This window comes from Asterias amurensis, chromosome 3 (genome assembly GCF_032118995.1).
Source record: "Asterias amurensis chromosome 3, ASM3211899v1".
NCBI classification, from domain to species: domain Eukaryota; kingdom Metazoa; phylum Echinodermata; class Asteroidea; order Forcipulatida; family Asteriidae; genus Asterias; species Asterias amurensis.
The window spans coordinates 19,913,471-19,934,975 of NC_092650.1; the positions used below are offsets into that span (position 1 = coordinate 19,913,471).

At 37.6% G+C, this 21,505-nt stretch overlaps 1 protein-coding gene across 3 annotated transcripts in view; it reads right to left on the reverse strand.

Annotated features, from left to right (window-relative positions):
* Window positions 1–533: 533 nt before the first annotated feature.
* LOC139935203 (exocyst complex component 2-like) overlaps window positions 534–21,505 on the reverse strand; it is a 34,446-nt gene continuing 13,474 nt past the window's right edge. For 2 of the 3 annotated variants that reach the window (XM_071929686.1, XM_071929682.1), the window contains 19 exons: window positions 19,335–19,416; window positions 18,266–18,368; window positions 17,757–17,869; window positions 17,113–17,184; window positions 16,385–16,426; window positions 15,406–15,530; window positions 14,501–14,551; window positions 13,470–13,642; window positions 12,748–12,869; window positions 11,210–11,280; window positions 10,500–10,583; window positions 10,251–10,310; window positions 9,472–9,539; window positions 8,811–8,880; window positions 7,664–7,780; window positions 6,346–6,487; window positions 5,177–5,417; window positions 4,614–4,673; window positions 534–2,417 (listed from right to left, as the gene is read on the reverse strand). In XM_071929686.1, coding sequence (XP_071785787.1) covers window positions 2,321–2,417; window positions 4,614–4,673; window positions 5,177–5,417; window positions 6,346–6,487; window positions 7,664–7,780; window positions 8,811–8,880; window positions 9,472–9,539; window positions 10,251–10,310; window positions 10,500–10,583; window positions 11,210–11,280; window positions 12,748–12,869; window positions 13,470–13,642; window positions 14,501–14,551; window positions 15,406–15,530; window positions 16,385–16,426; window positions 17,113–17,184; window positions 17,757–17,869; window positions 18,266–18,368; window positions 19,335–19,416 — 1,893 coding nt within the window. In that variant the 3' untranslated portion in view covers window positions 534–2,320. The remainder of the gene's footprint in view (window positions 2,418–4,613; window positions 4,674–5,176; window positions 5,418–6,345; window positions 6,488–7,663; window positions 7,781–8,810; window positions 8,881–9,471; window positions 9,540–10,250; window positions 10,311–10,499; window positions 10,584–11,209; window positions 11,281–12,747; window positions 12,870–13,469; window positions 13,643–14,500; window positions 14,552–15,405; window positions 15,531–16,384; window positions 16,427–17,112; window positions 17,185–17,756; window positions 17,870–18,265; window positions 18,369–19,334; window positions 19,417–21,505) is intronic. The other variant, XM_071929683.1, reaches the window with a different exon arrangement.

The window sequence follows — 21,505 nt, forward strand, 5'->3', positions numbered from 1 at the left end:
TTTGTACCCGGAGGGGGGTGAGCTTGCTGGGGGGCGACTTTGCAGGGGGCGGCTTTGCAAGGGGGCAACTTTGCCAGGGGGCGAGATGACTGGCATTCACCCTGCATACAGCAGTGACAGCTCGTCCTCTATTCCTCTCATGTGAAAGGGACCAGACTATCTTTTCCTTCTATCCTTGGTTTGAATACATTTGGTGAAAAAAAAAAAAACAAGATGTCGGCACATTGCACACTATTATCCATGATGCAAAACCTTCCATTTGTTGATGAAATAGACTTTGCTTCTGCTTCTTCGTAGGATGCAAAAATATCCACAGATTTACAATACACTTTAAACAGTTTGAAGATAATGATAGTAGAAAGCTTCTCTTAAAATACAACTTGCTGAGGTGCTGTAGTTTTTTAGAAAAGAGTAAAACACGTCACAAAAATTATTTTAGCAATGTAAATTGTGCATACCATAACTGGTCAATACGAATAATTGTTGTAAATTGTTAGACAAAAAAATGATACTTCAGTCACAATGTCTGCTGGGCCAAGATGTCCCACTGAGGCAGGACAAATCATTCTGTTTATTTGAAATGCATTTATAGGTTAATACATACATTGCACTTACTTTAATTCTTTATACATATATACAGCAGGTTCAGGCTATTTATAGACTAATAAATCAATTTGCTCTAAAATAAATTATAATGTATCACTTTCATGCATTTCTTAAAACATATCAACCTTTTCTGGAAAAAAAACGAAAATACAAAAAAAAACTTCCTGCATTTTGCAAAAGTCGTATCTTTAGAAAAAAAGCTCAACTGTAAACCACCAGAAAAGAAATGCCTTTTTTTTGGCATGACATTCATGTTCATGTTTATAAAACAACTGGTTACCATGGTTACCTAGCAAATTTTGCTTAGCATATAAAAGTAACAGTAGAAGTAATTTCTGCACCATACTATACAGTAACAATTTCCCTCTCTGTTTCACTGAGTGAAGTGATATACATTCAAGTTGATGAGTGAAGCAAAACTAACAGCCTGCAAACTGGCAAGAATGTAGTGCTCACACAAACATGAAATTAATTCATCTACACATCTTACTGTGCGGTATTGATTAAAGCCATTGGACACTTTCGGTAAACAATATTGTCCAAGGCTAGTACTTCGTGTACCACAACTTATATATAAACTAACAAACCTGTGAAAATTTAGGCTCAATCGGTCATGTGTTTAAAATAAATCCGTAAATTAATGTTTTCTCAAAAAGTAAAGCATTTCATGGAATAATATTTCAAGATAAGTCTTTAAATATTACCTTTTGTAAACCTTGTAAATTAATTGTAAATCTGTGATTTTTTTTTTAATATACCGAAAGTGTATAATGGCTTTAACAAGTTGAAGGAAAAAACTCATAACTTACTCAAAATGAGCATTTTTTTAAATCTAATTATAGTTATTGACTTTATTTAGCTATTTTGTATTAATCCTAGCTTCACATACCTTGCAGGAAAAGTTTGTGATTTAATACACACCTTGGGGTGTGATAAAGCGCTTTTGTAAGAACTGAGTATTATTATGAATTCTTGTTCTGAAGCCAAGAATTCCAGTACGAGCCAAGAAGCCAATGGATAAAGGAAAAGGAAGGAAGTTTCAGTTTAAGTTGTGGGAGGAAACCCCCAGAGAATTATTCCAGGGAGAACCCACGCAGTAAAGTAGGGACTGAAAACCTAATCCACATAGTGCCCCAGGCAGGAGCCGAAACAGGGTCCTAAAGGTGGAAGGCAAGGAATTACTTGCGCAATCCACTTCAAATGACTCAATTTTTTTACACGGTCACCCTAAACTTCATACAGTTTGACATTATCACAAGATCAAGAAGAATGACAGGGGACCAGTTGCTCTACGACTTAATGAGTGTTTTGATGATGCACTTTGCATATCTGTCGCTAACACAGAATTAGGTCAACAATGGGACTAAGTAAAATATCAAATATATTTGGATATTTCAAATTTATGCTTCCAAGGGTTATGATCCAGTAGGGCAATCCTAGGGAAAAGGGCACTGCAAGATCATACACATCTGGGAACAAGGTTAGATGTACACTGACAATTATTTAAACAGAATTGTCTTAGTTGTATAAGAGCCGAACTCTACATCTCAATGATTTTCATGCTATAAATAATATCCTAATGTATTTGTACAAAAATAACATTCTAAGTAGTTTCAAATAATGTACTCAATTTCTCACAAGATTTTTTATTTTTTTGAAAAAAAATGAGTGGAATGAAGGAAAGAGTGTTCAGTCCCCAAGGACGTGGATATTTTTAGTAGAATGAGTTGGAATCGGAAGAATCTGTGGTGAAACAAGAAAGCTGAAACCTCATCTCATTCTGGAAAACAACTTGAAGATCCTCCAACAATCTAAGAAAAAAATAAAATAAAAATGAATGACAATGATTACTTTAGCATAGATAAATGTCGTCTTTAATAAACAAGAAGTAGTTATTTACACTTAAAAGTTATTCCCCTAAACACAATGACAAAATAAGAGCAAACCTTTAAACAAAGTCCCTCAAAGTCTAACATGTTTTTAACCCTAATGTTGTAATCATGTTAAATCCTATACAAAAAACACCCACATACCAAGCCCATATATTGGGGCAGAGGGTATCCCCCTAATGTATGTTCCCATACCTAAACTTAACATAGAAGTACCCTAAAGAGTTCATAAGATTCCAACCACACAATGAAGGCACATTACTTCTACTCCTACACTACTACTTTTCTACTCGGCAGCATCCAACAATTAGGACATAAATGGCAAGAAGCAATTATAGTTGGGTATATTGCTCAAGTGTCAGGACTGAGATTCAAACCCACATTGCGAAAAATGAATCAGCTACCACAATAGACCGATCCATTAAGCTCCGCCCCATTGCATATTGACCAATCACAATGCAACAAAGGTCCGACAAATCAAGTCCGACATGGGTGCGCGTATGCTTGGCGCGCGCGGCAGAGTTGTGCAGAAAGGCATTGGAGAGGCTCACGCGTTCTTGCACACACGTGCGTTGTGGGCGGAGCCTAAAGGATCGGTCTATTGGGTGTGCTAGACTGCTTTGCCCAACAAGCTATGGGGGGGGGGGGGGCACCATCATGGCCCATATCGAGGACCAAATCACATGAGGTGCCCCAACACTGCAGTGGCTTGCACAGAGGTGCACAAGTCATACCGCTTGGGGCTATGATATAGGAAAGCATGATGTCAAAACACTTTGTGAACAACAAGTTTGGCTTCCAGAGTAAAGTGTCGCGGCCGAGTGGTTAAGAGCATCGAATTCAAGTTCTGGTGCTAATTCACCGGAGTGTGGGTTCGAATCCCGGTCGCGACACTTGTGTCCTTGAGCAAGATACTTTACTATAATTGCTTCTCTTCACCCAGGGGTATAAATGGGTACCTGCGAGGGTAGAGTTTGATATTGTGAATGAAAAGCTTTCGGAGCGCCACGGCAGCTCGGGGCTGTATACTTCCTAATGGGAGCTGAGAAAGATTAAAGGGATGTTTATTGGCCCAATGACCAGGGGACTAATGTAAAGCGCATTGATACGATTTATTGTGAAATGCGCTATATAAGAACTTGTTATTATTATTATTATTATTATTATTATTATTATTCCAGAATTGGGTTGAGTATCACGACAACTGTTTTATACTATCCATGAAAACTTCCATAACTATTCATATAAATTTCATGGACATGCTGAGAATTCATCAATTAGACCAATTCATACACTCACACATTCGTATAGATTGACAGTTGCTATATGGTAGGCCTAGGTTATGCTTTATTAGTCTACTCTATTACATTTCTAAAGGACACAATACACAATTAATTAGTTGTCATCATACATATAAAAGAAATACAAAACAAAGAAACACATGCTACAGAAAAGACATTTTGATCAAAATATGATTAAAATCAATTTTAATTTTTTTTACAAATAGAAAGAGGAAAAGCAAGGAAAATGCAAATAATTGTAGAAACTCAATATTTCGATATCTTAAGATATCACAGGAATAAAGGAGGATCAAGTAGGAAAAATGGATAACAGAGAAACAGTTATATACAAATACAAAGCAAAGCAGAAAAGAGTTCACTGTTAGCATATGTAAAGTCACTCACATACACAAATTTAAACAGATAGTCGTCTTTTAAAGGAAGCAATACCAGGCAAGAATAAAAATGGGGAAAATGCAAATAATTGTAACAACTCAATATTTCAATATCTTAAGATATCACAGGAATAAAGGAGGATCAAGTAGGCAAAATGGATAACAAAGAAACAGTTATATACAAATACAACGCAAAGCAGAAAAGAGTTCACTGTAAGCATATGTAAAGTCATTCACTTATACAAGTTTAAAAAGATACATGTACATGTAGTCGGCTGTTAAAGTAAGCAAATTGACACAGAGATTCAAAAAAAAATGTACATCCTAAAAAAAAAATATAGAAGCAAAAATTTATACAGAGATGGAATGATAACAAAATATACACCTGTAAAATATCTAGAGAGAGAGCAATATCTGCAGAAAGGATTTGGTTTTTTATTTACCTTTTATGTTCTGCACTTGATATCTCTGGTACCCCATCTAACGCCTCTTTAAAAGAATCACTGAAATAAGAAGAAAAGAAGCACAAACAAAATTTTTAAATTTTTAAAAAAGAAACTAAGTTTTGTTATTTTCCAATGTCCGGTTCTAAAGCACTGTGCATTTAGTAAGAAAGCATTCAGCTTGGCATTTTGTAAACGCTGGGTTCAGAAATAATTGTGAAAAGCCCTTTTATGTCATCACTCATGTTATGTCATATGTGGGACCACAAGTTTTGTAAAAAGGCTTTGTAGCAACATGGAGGTATAACAATGCAAAATCCCAAAAATGATGTAAAAGTATTGTAATTTTGACACATGCCATCAACAGCAGAAGTGTTTCCAGTTTATCAAAACTAGAGGCTGAGCCAAATAAATTGTTTAATTGATAATTATGAAAAACTCAGGAGTGTACAAATATCAAAATTACTTTTAAATAATAAACGAACACATTACAAACCAGTTTAAATAGCATTCCCTTTAATGTTTTTGTTGCTCAAGCAGCTGATTAAATAAAGATAACTTACCTGGTCCCAGCGTTCCTATACGCCGTCAATGCATGTTCCATGGTAGCCAGTTCAAGCCTAGCGTGAATGGCACCAGTCTGACTGAACTCCGTGATGCATCCCATCAGTCGAGCCATCTCATCTGCGATTGCCTCCAGGACTCTGGCCATCACACGGGGCATGAAGGCGGGAGCAATGGCGTGCACCTCGGCGTGGATGCCCACAGCGGCCATGACTGCCTCCTTAATGTAGGGGCGGACAACTGGATCAGGGCAGATTAAAAAATCAATCAGAATCCTTCAGTTTTAATTGATTTTCCTTCAAAAACCAATATTAATCATAATACACAGGAGCGCTTCACACTAAATAAATAGTTTTGAAATCGATACAAAATAACAAATCTAACAAATTGAAGCATAAACACAAACAGCAGCAGAAACAATTGATGAATACTTAAAGCCATTGGACCCTTTCGGTAAAAAAAAAAAAAAAAAGTTCACAGATTTACAAATAACTTACAGGGTTTACAAAAGGCAATGGTGAAAGACTTCTCTTGAAATATTATTCCATAAAATGCTTTACTATTTGAGAAAACACCAAAACAATATAAATTCTCGTTAGCGAGAATTACGGATTTATTTTAAACACATGTCACGACACGGCGAAACGCGCGGAAACAAGGGTGGGTTTTTCCATTGTTTTCTCCCGACTCCATTGAGCCTAAATTTTCACAGGTTTGATATTTGATATAGAAGTTGTGGTACACAAAGTGTGGGACTTGGACAACACTGTTTACCGAAAGGGTCTAATGGCTTTAATAAGAAAAAACAATACAAAATAACAAATGTAACAAATTGAAGCATGAACACAAACAGCAGCAGAAACAATTGATAAATACTTAAATACATGGGTTTTCAGCATGGATTTGAACTGATTTGCAGTCTTGTCAATACATGACCACATTAGGCGAAAAGTGCTTTCAAGAAGAATTACCAAATAATAAAACGCAGTTCTAAACAAAGTAGCCTCTCGAATCCAAAATCTACTCCGCAGCAGTAGAATAATTAGCAAGACGTGTTCTTAAGAACATCTACTCGTTATGAACTTCCCTGCCGCATAATAAGATAGAGCTTATTTTGTGATGATGTAGAGATGTAGCACATGAAATCCGTTAATATGTATCATGATACCTTTTGGCGTTGGACAATCACTCCAGTCAAAGTGTCCAGCATACAGACCAGGCTCCAAGGCTCCTACTAGTGGATCCGTCTTCTGCTCACAGTACGCCTCAAAGATCTTCTCATCCAGTTCAATGTAAGCTTCTTGGGCATTCTGTTTCCATAGAGAGAATCACAACAGCTAATTAAGACATATAGAATCATAGTAATGGACATTAAAGGAACACATTGCCTTGGATCGGTCGAGTTGGTCTTTGAAAAGCGTTCTGTAACCGTTTGTTGTAAAATGTATATGGTTAGAAAGATATTGTATAAGTAGAATACAATGATCTACACAAATATGCCTTGAAATTGTGTGGTTTTCTTTTTACCCTGTCGACTAACACGGTCGGCCAAAATTTTGACTCCCATAGATGGCCGACCGTGATAGTTTGAGACGTAAAAGGAAATCCGTGCAGTTTCGAGTGATACTTGTGTGGATCATTATATTCTACTTTTAAAACATCTTTCTAACCATATGCATTTGATAACAAACGGTTTCAAACGCTTTTAACAGACCAACTCGTCTGATCCAAGGCAACGTGTTCCTTTAAGGTAGTGAGGCTGCTACCAGGAGTTAGTGATGAGCGGTATTGATACAGCACGCTGCCCATGGAAGCCAAGGTGTCATGAGTAATGTCTCTAATCCATCAGGGTTCAAAAAATGATCACTCGCCCGATGGTAAAAGAAAACAAATCTTCAAATCATAAAATCGTGAAAATGGTTGTTGATGAAAATATTTTAAAACCCTTTCGGTACAGAACACACAAAAAAAGTTCACAGACTTACAAATAATTTACAGGGTTAACAGAAGGTAATGGTGAAAGACTTCTCTTGAAATATTGTTCCATGAAATGCTTTACTTTTTGAGAAAACGGTAAAACAATATAAATGCTCGTTAGCGAGAATTACGGATTTGTTATAAACACATGTCATGACACGGCGAAACGCGCGAAAACAGGAGTGGGTTTTCCCATTATTTTCTCCCGACTCCGATGTCCGATTGAGCCTAAATTTCCACAAGATTGTTGTTTTATATATAAGTTGTGACACACGAAGTGTGGGACTTGGACAATACTGTTTACCAAAAGTGTATAATGGCTTTAAGGGCAGAAATAAGAGGATAAGATCGCCCAAATGGGCAAGTTACCCAACTTCATTTATTTATATAATTATATTTTGTTTTTGGCAGTTTAAAAATTGCGTGCATTATTTACTGTGGGATAGTGACAAAAATGGCAATTGATCAAAAATTTATGTTTGACTCTTTGGAAACTCCTGTTGACTCACCCTTTCCATCTCCAACATGCATGGGTAGCCTTGCTTCTTGAACTGCTCCACTAGGTTGGGGATTACAAACTGAGATACGTGGTTGCAGTTACTCAAAACAATCACCAGACATTGCTCCTAGAAAATAATGAATAAACAACAAATTACATTTCTAGTTAGCCCTCTCTGTTGGAGGATGTTCACAAGCGCAAATTACAATAAAACTTTAATTCAAAATTCAATTAAAGCGCAAACAATAAAATTTACACAAAAACGCAAACAATATAAACTACATCAAACAAAATACAATAAAAATGTCATGAAAATACATAGAATAAAAATTTCTTCAAAATACATACAATAAAAATTTCATCATAAATACAATAAAAATGTCATGAAAATACATACAATAAAAATTTCATCAAAATACACACATTCAAAATGTCAACAAAATCATCAAATAGAGCCTAAAAGTACCAAATATCAGCTACAAACGGATGCAGCAAAATATAACGCACACTTTTCAAAAGCAGACACCTTCACTCCTATAAAAGGGGGAACAAAACACTGTAATAAACTCAGCAAGGTAAAGAATGAGCAAAACCTGACAATGCACACAATAATAATCACACTTCAAAGCTTGTGAATTTTTGCCCGGAGAAGACGTCCGCATCCGTACAATTTAACTTTGACCTTGTATCTATTTCACATAAAGATTTGCAGTCAAATCCTACGTACATGTATATTAAACAACATTACACATGTACATGTATACAAACATTATGCTTGCTGCATGCATAAGACCTTAAGTGCAGCTGACAAACATCACTTCAGACCAATCAAAACACAGGTATGGAAAGCTTACGTGATGTTTATCCAATGAAATCATTATATCCAATGAAATCATTGGGCCCATAAGACCATTCGCTCAGCCCCAGCAGCCAGTCTATCCGCTGGGATGGGCTAATCGCTTGCACAGATTCTTGTTCAGGAAGTAGAAAAATGTTCAGTGCATAGAAAAATGGCGCAGTGTGAGTGTGATGCATGATGGGACTGCGCATTATGAAACCAATGACAGTGCATGATACGTTTGCCCATCCCAGTGCTTTGGTTAATAAAGCAAGCGATGAGGACGAGCGAATATGGGGAGATAGATACATTGACATACCATAGAGGGCAGGCTATCCTCGGCCGACTGGAACAAAGATACAGGTATTCTCATCTGTGCCTCCGATAATCTACAAGAAAACACATATTTAGTCATAAAATAATTACCCGGTTAATTGAACAACTAGTCTCCCGACTCATCATTGTTACATCAACACAGTGACATTATCTTTAAGATTATAAAAGTCTAGCCATGCACAACTCATCGAGAAATCTGGCCTCAAATTGATCCAAGGCACCCAAGCAATTGCAGTAGTGTTTTTCTGTGTAAATTTGTATTATTTTTATCTTAAGTGCACTTCTGTAGATTGTTATTAGCTGGGATCCATGGGAGATCAGTGAGTTTTTCTTACTGAATGGATTTCCCAGGATAAACAAGAAATAAATAAATAAATAAATAAGTAGTGCCTTGTGCTTTTGCTGTGGTGCCCTTATGCCAGCGTATGAGCAGGATACAAGTCACAAATAGTACAAGTGACATGCGTATGTTGGCTGCTAACAGTTTATGTGAATAGAAGGTCAAACTTTATGGCCTTTTACCACCGCTATTATGAACTTTTTGGTACTAGCCAGTTTTGGCCCCTATGGTCTCTAAAGGGTTTAATGAACCCAAGGAAACACTGCAACTATCCAATGAGTCACCACTCCTAATCTGTACTAACCTGAGTCTGTGAGTGTCGGCTTCAGTCTCCCCCATGAACGCCAGCTGCTCAAGACAACCAGCAAATGCCTAGAATAAAATCAAGACAGTAACATTTGAGGAAATAGAATTAGCTGCTGCAAACTGCTTACCAACCAAACGAACCTATAGTATTAAACCAAACAAAAGTTCATGGCCTACAAAAAAGACTTACCATGGTCGAAACGACCATAGCAGAGTCTTTCTTATTAAATGTATTTTCTAAGAAACACAGCCAAGAGTCTTTCTTGAAGGCTACCAGTTTTTCCTTTCACTAATTTCTTGCAACTAATAATAGTAATAATAGTTAAAATTTATATTGCGCCCCTTACATACAAAATGATCAAAGGCACAGAACACATGTTAAAAAGTACAGAGTGGAAGAAAAAGGCAAAGAAAAAAGACTGGTCACCAGGCCAGTGCCCAAACAGAAGTATGGGGATACGTCTGTCCCGCCAACAGAGAACTAAAGTTACTTATTACATAGGCCTATCCCTGCAGGCATCGGTAATGTTTTGACCTTTTCAGGAGACAGACGCCTCAAACCCTAACTATGCTAAGTTTCTAAACTAACAATTTAGCACCAGTAGTGCTCAAATTTTCACAGAATTTTTTATTTTAAGCATATTGATTCGATGGGACCTTTGCGTAAAAAAAAAAAGACAAAGAAATAAAAAACAAAGTTGTGCTATCATTATTATTTTTCTACATGTTCTTTTTTATAACTCTTCTTATCATGTCTTTATTGATTTATACACTAACCTTCAAGATATCCGACGTCAGTGTCACAGTTTTCCGCTGCACGTCGTAATCACTGAAAATCTGTGCAGAGATAAAATACTTTCATTCATAACCCAAAATAATATAAATGAGCAATAACCATCTTTGAGATGCTCATGGCACAGCGACACATCAATAGAGGGTAATAATGATGCAGTCCTCATTAGGTAAGCATACATTACTGTTATTATTATTAATACTGTTATTTTTATTATTAGTTATATTTCTTACATCTCTTTCTCCTGCCTTTTCCACGCTGACCACTTCTTGGAGATGTTGAACAACATCTACCACCATGCTCTCAAACAGAACAGGCTGAAACAAAAAGCAAAAGATAAGAACTCTTCAATCGAGGAGTATAAGATTCAAACTGCCTCTAGCTTCCAGGCAATCTGGGTGGTCTAATACACCTAGCCATTAGGCTCTGCCCACGGAGAACATGTGAGCAAGAACAAGTGAGCCTCTCCAATGCCATTCTGCACAATTCTGCTGCGCCGGCAAGCAACTGCACATGCATGTCGGACTTTATAGTGTCTGACTTTCGATTGTGCAATGGGTTGTGATTGGTCAATACGCAATGGGGCAGAGCATGGATAAATTAAGCTGCATGGATAAATTAAGCTGTTCAAGCTGCACATTATATTAACTAAACAGCAGCCTGGGCCCAATTTTATAGAGCTGCTTAGCACAAAAATTGCTTAGCATGAAATTTCTTCCTTGATAAAAACAGGATTACCCACCAAATTTCAACGTGATTTTCTTGATAAGCAAACAACAGCTGAATGCCAATAACAAGCAATATGCAACAAATATAAATTTGTTTGGTCATCCTGTTTTTATTGAGGAATAAATTTCATGCTAAGCAAATTTTTGTTCTCAACAGCTCTATGAAATTGGGCCCAGAAGTGAGCATTCTACAGATTCTATATTGAGTGTCTTACCAGCGATGTGATTCCTCCATGATCATCCATCTGCAGAACCCAAGTCTCTCTCGTATGGAGACCTCGGATATCTAAATATACAATAACAATATCATTCAATTTCAATTCAGTCATATCGATTTTGCCGCTCTTTTTCAGCAGCATATTTCAATTTCGCACCGTAGTTTGTCTCTACAGATGAATGACTATGTAGGGGAGCTTTTGATTGTGCAAAATTTTGCGCAAAATAGAAAAACTGCACATAGAAAAACTTATTTGCTGAAAATGACGGCTGACGGCAAAAAATGTATGTTATCATTTCAACAAGAGCAATGCTTAAGGATGATAATAAATCATTATGAAAAATCTAAGTACATATAACATTCATTAATTTCTGGCTAGTGCAATAGAATTATCAAATTGCAAATAAGGTTTACAAAATTAGAAATGCATCAGTATACAAGATATATCAATAGACCGATACAGTAGGCTCCGCCCACGACGCACGTGTGAGCAAGAACACGTGGGGCTTTCCAATGCCTTTCTGCACAACTCTGCCATGCGGGCCAAGATACCCACACGCATGTCGGACTTTATTTTTTGGACCTTCACTGCATTGTGATTGGTCAATACACAATGGGGTGGAGCTTAGTGGATCGGTCTCTTATACAGCGTGCGTACAAAATGTAGAAACACATTTACACATATATCAATTATATATATTGAAAAAGGCACTATGAATAATATACAGAGTATAACAAACACTATATATGAAGCACAATAAAGAGAAAAACATTTAAATAAGCGTTTATATCTGAACAAAGGATTTAATGATGATGCCTGTGCTGTAGAGTGTAGCCTTCATCTGAGGGAAAACATTCATAGCACAAAAAAACATAAAAAAGTGTAAGGGGGAAATAGTCATAGGGGTATTCAAACAGATCAAGCCTTTTTACAAAATTATTTAACAGCAAAAACATTCACTCGCTACACTCAACGGTGAGCCAGACTAATCTCAGTTTCATGGCATGGGTTTTGAAAGAAAGGATTTGAGTACTTTTTTAACACAAGTCACAATGGCCACAGATTTTAAGATAATGATAGTAGAAAGCGTACCTTAAATTATTAGATGCTGAGGTGCTGTAGTTTTAGAGAAACGAGTTAATGTTTACTGTATGCTTAAGTAATTTTCTCATGATCACTGAGACAAAAATGACTTTCCTGACATTATTTCACTCACTTCTCAGAAATTACAGCACTTCAGCAAGTAATATTTCCAGGGTAGCTTTCTACTATCATTATCTTCAAACTGTGCAAGTTTAATTCAAATCTGGAGACATTGTGTTTTTTGTCCTACAATAAGTACATACACTCTTTAAAGGGACACGTTGCCTTGGATCGGTCAAATTGGTCTTTGAAAAGCGTACTTTGTTATAAAATGCATAGAGAGAAGCTTTTAAAGTAGAATACAATGATCTACACAAATATGCCTCAACACTGCATGGTTTTCACGGTCGGCCATTTATTGGAATCAAATTAAAAGTTCCTTTAACACTAACCTTCCTTGGCTTCTTTGAAGAGCGTTTCCATACAGTGGACTCTAAGATCAGCTACTAAGGAATGGACATGATCCAAAGCGGAGGAGGGCACATCTAATGCGGCCATTGAACCCAAAACGGATCTGACAAAAATGGACCAAATTAAAAAAATTCTTCAATGCTGTATCCCTGTGAATACCCTTTGCTACTGGACCAAATCACACCTCGGTCAAAGATGTTGAAGAAACTGGACACCATTGGTAATTGCCAAAGACTAGTCTTCACAGTTGGTGTATCTCAACATATGCATAAAATAACAAAACGGTGCAAATTTGAGCTCAATCAGTCGTCAAAGTTGCCAGATAATAATGAAAGAGACAAACACCCTTGTCTCACGGAGTTGTGTGCTTTCTGATGCTTGATTTCGAGACCTCAAATTCTAAACTTGAGGTCTCAAAATCAAATTCGTGGAAAATTTCTTCTTCCACGAAAACTACGTCCCTTCAGAGGGAACCTTTTCTCACATTATTTTATACTATCAACCTCTCCCCATTACTCGTAATAAGGTTTTATGATAACAATTATTTTGAGTAATTACCAATAGTGTCCACTGCCTTTAACTCCAACAACAAAGACTCGACAGAAAGGGCAAAATATTATATTGTCTGCTGCTCTTGCATAAGATTTGGTTGACAAGCATAGTGCAACCTGTGAAAGGACATAGACATAATTTCTCCACTCACCTGACACTGCGTACACAAGGGGGAAGCCACGCCCCTGCTGCACCCTCCTGCCTGGTGTCTGACCAGAATCCATACTTAGCCCTGTCTTCTTTACGCAGTTTGCACAGAGAGTCTGGGAGGAAGGCTGCCCGGACGAGGTTTGCAAATAACACCGTCACCTCGGTCACCATTTGCTGTGTGAAATGAGAAAATGTTACTCCTGTTATTTGTTGTTGTTGTTGGTTTGATAGTGATCTGAAGGGAAGACTTGTATATATTGTTAAATCTCGACAGGATTCCTTGGAAGAATATGTCATTGAGTACACGAGCTGACCTATATGTACACATGGTGTAGGCTTTAGAGGACTGTTCAGGCTTTTTAAAGACACTGGACGCTATTGGTAATTGTCATAGAACAGTCATCTCACTTGGTGTATCTCAACGTATGCAAAAAATGACGAACCTGTGTAAACTTTAACTCAATTGGTCGCCGAAGTTAGGAGATAATAATGGAAGAAAAAACACCATTGTCACACGACGTTGTGTGCTCTTAGATGCTTGACTTCAGGACCTCAGAATCTATTTCTGAGGTCTCAACAGCTCTCTGTTGCTTGTTACCAAGTAAGTTTTTATGCCAACAATTGTTTTGAGTTATTACCAAAGGTGTCCAGTGCCTTTGAACACAAAGTAATAAGACTATCATTTCTGCTATTAACACTCCAAGAATTCGTTCAATACACTTAGTACCCATGGTAGATTCTATGGCTCAAGATTTCTCAAGCTCATAAATGTAGTACAACAGTGTGCTGCCCTCAGTAGGTCAAGAATTGAAGTACTTTTCCTGTATACATTATAATGACATGGGTTGTGGGACACAAGCGAGTTGTTTTTTTATGGTGTCAGCCATTGGGCATGGGGAGGTACCTTCCAAAAGTAAAAGTGTCAAAGAAAAATTTATCAGAATCCTTCAGAACAAAACAACAAATTAAAGACTAATTCTTCAACACTTTTTTTGTTGAACTATGAATTGAAAGATTAGTGTTGAAACTTACCCTGAAGTTTTTCTCTTTGTTTCTATCAATATTCATGTCCTTACCGCCGGCCTGTAAGAGGAGATAAGAAACACGCTATATTCATAGAAGGTACACATCGTTTGATCAAGTCTCTCTCCAGCCAACTTTGCATGATTTGTATAAACATGGGTTTGGGTCAGACCCAGGATTATACAAATCATACATAAAGATAGTTATTAAATTAGGGGGGGGGGGGGGGTGGGGAAAGGACCCTGATGCAAAATATTGGTTGTCTTTACTGCAAGCCTTTTGGCAGCAGTGACAATAGTAGAGTAAAAGAATGTTTGTGGTTAACAAATCTACTCCTTGAACAGGATACGAATTACTATGTTGTACACATATAACTATATAATACCTAGAGAGCACTGACCTAGTTGGCGGCGAAGAGTGCGGCCATTTTGTAAGTTGAAAAAAAAAAACACGGCATAGCGTGCGTTTAGTTCTATATTTCAATGTACATCATTGTACATGTAGTACATCATGTACATGCACAACGCATGCATTCATCTTACAAAATGTTGCAGTTGTCTCCTTGCGGTCCCGTCGTGTTTGTGCATATGGCATTACCTGCACTTTCACTGTTGTACTGGCTGCACTCGATGAGAGTATGATGCCAGGCTTGTGCAGGGTATGGGATTTTAATGGAGCAGTTGCTTGAAGTTGTTCAAGCTTGGTGCATTCACTAATGAGTCGACACGGGCATTCCGCTCTACAATGGTCCTTGGAAAAATGCGTTTTTGTGGATATCCAAGCGGTCTCTAGTGGGTGATGAAGCTTCTATTATTTGTACCAGTCTGCCTCCTGTTCTTATACATAACTCTGTGGTTGTACAACACCTTCAGCCATTCCCTAGTACGAAATGCTGCCCTCTATTGTTTGCTTACCTCTGCAACGATAGATGCAGAGAAGTAGGACTGACCCAACTTGCACAAGTCCGGTAGGGTGAGTTGTAACACATCTACTAACTCCTCTAACAGAAGAACACGCTGAGGAGGACTATCCTTCCCCTCTGAAAAAAATTGAAACAGTCTAAAAACTGAAAAATCTACACCAAGCATACACATGTTAAAAATGTGCATGTGCATATATATTATGTTCCTTGTTCGGCCTTCTTCCCTGACACAGGTGGTGCAGGAATTTGCTGGAGAGGCATACATAATCTAGGTTCAATGTGTTGGTGTTGAGGTCATTCTAGAGTGGGTCATGCTGTCACACTAGTCCTGGTTGGGGGCAAAAATCTCTATTGCAATGGAAGAGTTGGGCTAGCACCATCTACTTCAAACATAAAAATCCATGCATATGGTGTGATTTAGTGTTTCAGATGGTATAAGGGCATCAGAAAAATGCACTCACACAGCAACGTTTTCCCTTAACTTGCACAAAAAATGCAAACAGTGGACTCTAGACTGTGAAAAACATACAATATTTTAGGCCCTAGTCCAAGGACAATGTGGCCTCTATTGCCCTGCATTGCCTTGGTGCCCCATCAAACGTTCTCCTTAGACTATAAGATGTCCAAATAGAAGTGCCCCTGATAGAAAAGGGTCTTGCCCCCTCAAAGATGAAATTCTAGGCCCGATATTAATCAATTGCATAAGTTTTAACTTTAACTTTGGATACATATCAGTCGCTAATTCTTTTTCAATACAGACGTTGGACATCTTATCATTGTTGTCTCTCGTTATTGACTTAAAAGTATACCTTCATTTATTATAACATTTAAAAACAATAGAAATTAAAGAGAGCATTTCGAAAGCGAAATTATAAAAATCAATTGAACGATGTACAAATTAGAAAGTATTGATAAAGAAAAATTTTTAAAATCTACTTTGTGATAGTCGCACTACGTTGTTTTTTTCTCACCTGAAGGGTCCGTTGTGATGTTTTTCATTTGACTGAAAGAGCCTAAATGCAAATGAAACATACCATAATAGAAAACAAAAAGAAGCAAAATAAACAAAAGGAAAAATAAGACTGACAAAACTTTTGGCATTCCAAATAAAAAAATGCAATGTGTTAGATTGGTGAACAGTCAGTAGTGAATCACAAAATGATATACAACCAAAATGCAAAGAAACGTTTCTTCCGATAAATGTTGGCAGTCATAACAGTTAGTCATTCAAAATCATTCAACTAGTGGGACAATTTAAAGAACGCTCCAGGAATGCTCCAATAAAGAAATAGGATTAATAGATACATCCTTTCTGTTTGGCAACTCACACCTGTTATGTCAATGTAATTCCTTTTTCTAAACAGTGGACTTGATTAGATCATGCACAAACCAGTAGGGCTACTGAATGCCCAGGCGACTTAACTGTAATAATGAACTTTTGAACTAATACAAGAAGGTTTTAAGTTCAGTTTGAGGAAGACTAGAATTGTCTGAAAGTAAGTTAAAAGCAATTCACATCTCCAAAAGTTTGAGATGTTTAATTGTTATCATCAATCCAGAATGCTATCACTTGGGAATCTTAACTAGCATGACACAGGAAAAATAGAATGGTATTTATGTGTATACTGTGATGTTATTACAAACAGTGGATGCTTTATAAATCAGACAGCGCAGTGGGATTCAGACATAGGAGCCCAACCTGATCTGTTTCTGGTGTGATGGCTCTTAGCTCGGAGGGTGACACTCGTTGGTTCTGGATTATTCTGCTGGTCTGGAAGATTAAACACAATTATTTCATTTCAATGGGTTCCATTTCATTTGTAATAATAGTTAACAAAAAATAAAGACATTTGAAGAGCGCCTAATAATAAAAGCGTGACATTCAACAAAATGCAAAGCAAATTGATTGTTTGAAACAACTGTCTGATGAGGCTTGATAGTGGGCAAGTTGAAGACTGTTCCAGAGAGTAGGGCTAGCATGGTGAAAAACTGAAGAGATCAGGGCCTAATTTCATGAAGCCTGTAAACACAAAAATTTGCTTAGCATGAAATTTTCTTCCTTGTTGAAAACAGGATTACCAACCAAATATCCACGTGATTTTCAGGATAAGCAAGCAACAGCTGAATACCAGTAACAAGCAGTATGCAACAAATGTAAATTTGGTTGGTAACCCTTTTTTTATCAAGGAAGAAATTTCATGCTCAGCACATTTTTATCGCTTACCGGCTTTAAGAAATTGGGCCCTTGGAACTTGAATAATGGAGGAGTCTGATGGCCTAAAGCCTGGTTTCAAACTTCCTGTGAATGCGATCTGTGACCTGCCCATTTGAAGATCTACTTACCCAATTGGAGATGGTCATCTTTGCATTTCTGTAATAACTTAAGGAGCCACTGCTGCTGGTTTCGAATGCAATCCCAGCCGGGATCCCCGGGCGCTTCTAGCTCAACCAAATACCTGACCAAGAACAAATTGTAAACAGTTAGACAGTACTCACCCTCAGTTCTTTTGAGAACCCCACTTGTTTTTGTCAAGAACCACCCTTGGTTTATTTAAGAACAACTCTTGGTTCTTTTCAGGACCACCCATGGTGATTTTGAATCCACCCTCTGATCTTTCAAGACCTATTCTTGGTATTAAAAAAACACAACATTGTTGGTGCTTTTAAGAACCACTCTTGGTTCCTTTAAGAACCACCCTCTGTGCTTTTGAGAAACACATTTGGTTCTTTGAGAATTAAACCACCCTTGGTCATAGTAGCTTTTATGAATAATCCTTGAATCTTTAAAAAAATACTCTTGGTTCTTAAAAAAACACCACTTGATTTCCCGACAGTCAACATCGAGTTCTCACCTAATAAGTTTCTTCTGCTCATCCAGAGTTGAAGGTAACTCCATGAGTTTCTCTTTCAGCTGAACTCTCAATTCAACAATTCGCTTCTCAACTTCTTCATAAACTGGTAGAAACAAACATATGAGAAAGCAACATATGACAAGTCGGTAAATGTCTGTCACAGAGATAGCGTTCAGACTCTCTCCGCGACACTGGAGGTATTCGCGAGAGACTGCTGGACCCCGCCAGACTAATGCTCTCGCAGTTAATGAGGGAGAAGTCAGCAGCCAGCAGCCTCGCACGAGAGTAGTGATCTCGCGAGAGCAGTATTCGATCGCAGAGACCTGATGAATCATTACTTATGCCACCACCACGACTTGACTATCAGCGCAACAAACCGTTTAACGACTTGTCCACAGGTCTACACAATCATCAGCTACATTTCAATCAATCAATTAGTCAATCAAATAGAACTTATGAAACTCGCAAATCAAAGATTCGCTCAAAGGCCCTGAGGCACAGAAGCAATAAATGGTAGACCTCCATCAATGGTAGCCCTTCTGAAACAAGTGGGCATCCAGAAGTGTCTTTCATGTGAAAGATTTATTCCAGAGACAGTGGCAAATTGCTCAGGTTTCGGTGTGGAAGGAAACCCCTCCCTCCCCCCAGTCATTCAGTAGGGGAAAGCCACACAATCAGGACTACAAACCCAATCCTTATGCAAGATTTGGTAATATTTGAACAGAGGTCCACAGAGGTGAAAGGCATGGAAAGAAAACATTGAGCAAAAACCCGATCCCCCTTGTAACTCCTCCAACTTGAGACCAAACACTATAACAAAAATAACCTTATCTCAAAAACTTCTTTCTGAGAAGAGCTGCTTCTTTATAGTCGTTACCCCCAAAAATAAGCAAAAACCGACATACATGTAATCAGGTACATGTAGGGACTAAGAACCCTGTCATACTATGCAAGACTTTGGTCTTGATGATATTTGAACCATGGTCCAAAGAGGTGAAAGGCAGGAAAAGAAGCCACTGAGCCAACCTGATCCCCTTGTCTTTTGTAAAACAACATTAAACAACATTACCTTTCTTAAAAACAGAAACTTCTGTTTCTGAGAAGAGCTGTCTTGCTCTTTCATAGTCGTTGATCACCACCTCATAGTCACCCTGTCACACATAAAAAATAAAAAATAAAAATTGTTTATACACCTGAAAACCTGCTTAAAGCCATTGGACCCTTTCGGTAAACAGTATTGTCCAAGGCCCACACTTCGTGTACCACAACTTCTTTATCAAATAACAAACCTGTGAAAATTTAGGCTCAATCAGTCATCGGAGTCGGGAGAAAATAGCGGGAAAACCCACACTTGGTTTCCGCACGTTTTGCCGTGTCATGACATGTGTTCTAAATAAATTTGTAATTCTCGTTAACGATAATTGATATTGTTTTGCTGTTTTCTCAAAAAGTAACCCATTTCATGGAATACTATTTCAAGAGAAGTTTTTCACCTCTACCTTCTGTAAACCCTGTAAGTTATTTGTAAATCTGTGAACTTTTTTTTTTTTTTTTTCTGAACCGAAAGGGTCCAATGGCTTTAAGGGATCAACAATGTGATGACCAAATAAACTACAGAGGTTTCATCATCTACAGCTTCTTGTACATCGGTGATAATTGACCTTTATCATGCCGCCACCATCTTGGTCATGTTCCTTGTATTCATCAAAGCACTTCATCTTAATATTAATGTAAAAAGGAACCAGACTATTTCTTCTTCCAACCTTAGTTTGAATGGGAAAAATTTAAGATGGCCACACCATGATAAAGGTCTATTCTCTTCGAAAGCCTGTTCAGCAACTGAACAAGGTGAGAAGACAATAAAGAAATTTCAGTTTTAGATGTGGGAGGAAATACCACAGATAATTATTCCATGGAAAACCGACACAGTCAAGTACGTGTAGAGACTGAAAACATAGTTCTCCTGTTGGGATTCGAACCCGGGTCCCAGAGGTGAAAGGCGAGGACAGATACCACTAAACCAAACCTGACCGCCACAAGGCCAGGGATATGGATAAGTCAACGTCTTTGTTCAGGATATCATAATGTAATGGGTTTATTAACTTTTACAACACTTATGCAATAAGCCACTTCCGAACGTCAGCTGTGCATGTCTGTTACTGATGACATTGCATTTTGTTTATCTCCCATAACCTTTTGACAGTACCCACTGGTATTGTCAAAAGATTACAGGAAGATAGACAAAATGCGTTGTCAGCAGTAGGAGACATGCGCAGCCGACATTCCGAAGTGGCTTATGTACACTTCATTAATTTTTTACACAAAAGTTTATAAACACTTATTTCTGCCTCTATAGTTGACACACAATTAGCAAAGGAAGAGCAGTCGCATCAAAACATATGCAATCATTTTTATCATTTTTTTTTAAATCTAAAGCGGATACAAGCTACATGTACATCATTAATCTGAGTAAAATTACTAATAAGATTAATTCAGTTTTAAAGGCAGTGGACACTATTGGTAATAACTCAAAATAATTATCATCATAAAACCTCATTTGGTAACGAGTAATGGGGAGAGGTTGATAGTATAAACATTGTGAGAAACGGCTCCCCCTGAAGTAATGTAGTTTTCGAGAAAGAAGTAATTTTCCACGAATTTGATTTCGAGACCTCAAGTTTAGAATTTGAGGTCTCGAAATCAAGCATCTGAAAGCACACAAATTCGTGTGACAAGGGTGTTTTTTTCTTTCATTATTATCTCGCAACTTCGAAGACCAATTGAGCTCAAATGTTCACATGTTTGTTGTTTTATGCATATGTTGAGATACACCACGTGAGAAGACTGGTCTTTGACAATTACCAATAGTGTCCACTGTCTTTAAAGACACTGGACACTATTGGTAATTGTCTGAGACCCGTGTTCTCACTTGGTGAATCTCAACGTACATGTATGCATAAAATACCAAACCTTTGTGAGAATTTTAACTCAATTGGTCGTTGATGTTCCGAGAGAATAATGGAAGAAAAAACACCCTTGCCGCACAAGTTGTGTTCTTTCAGATGCTCAAATTCGAGACTTCAGCTGAAGTCTCAAATTCAGTTCAAATATTTTAGTGTGAAATTTACTTGATTCCTCACAAACAACGTTACTTCAGAGGGAGCCGTTTCTCACAATTTTTTTTACTATCAACAGCTCTCCATTGCTTGTTACCAATTATTTTGAGTAATTACCAATAGT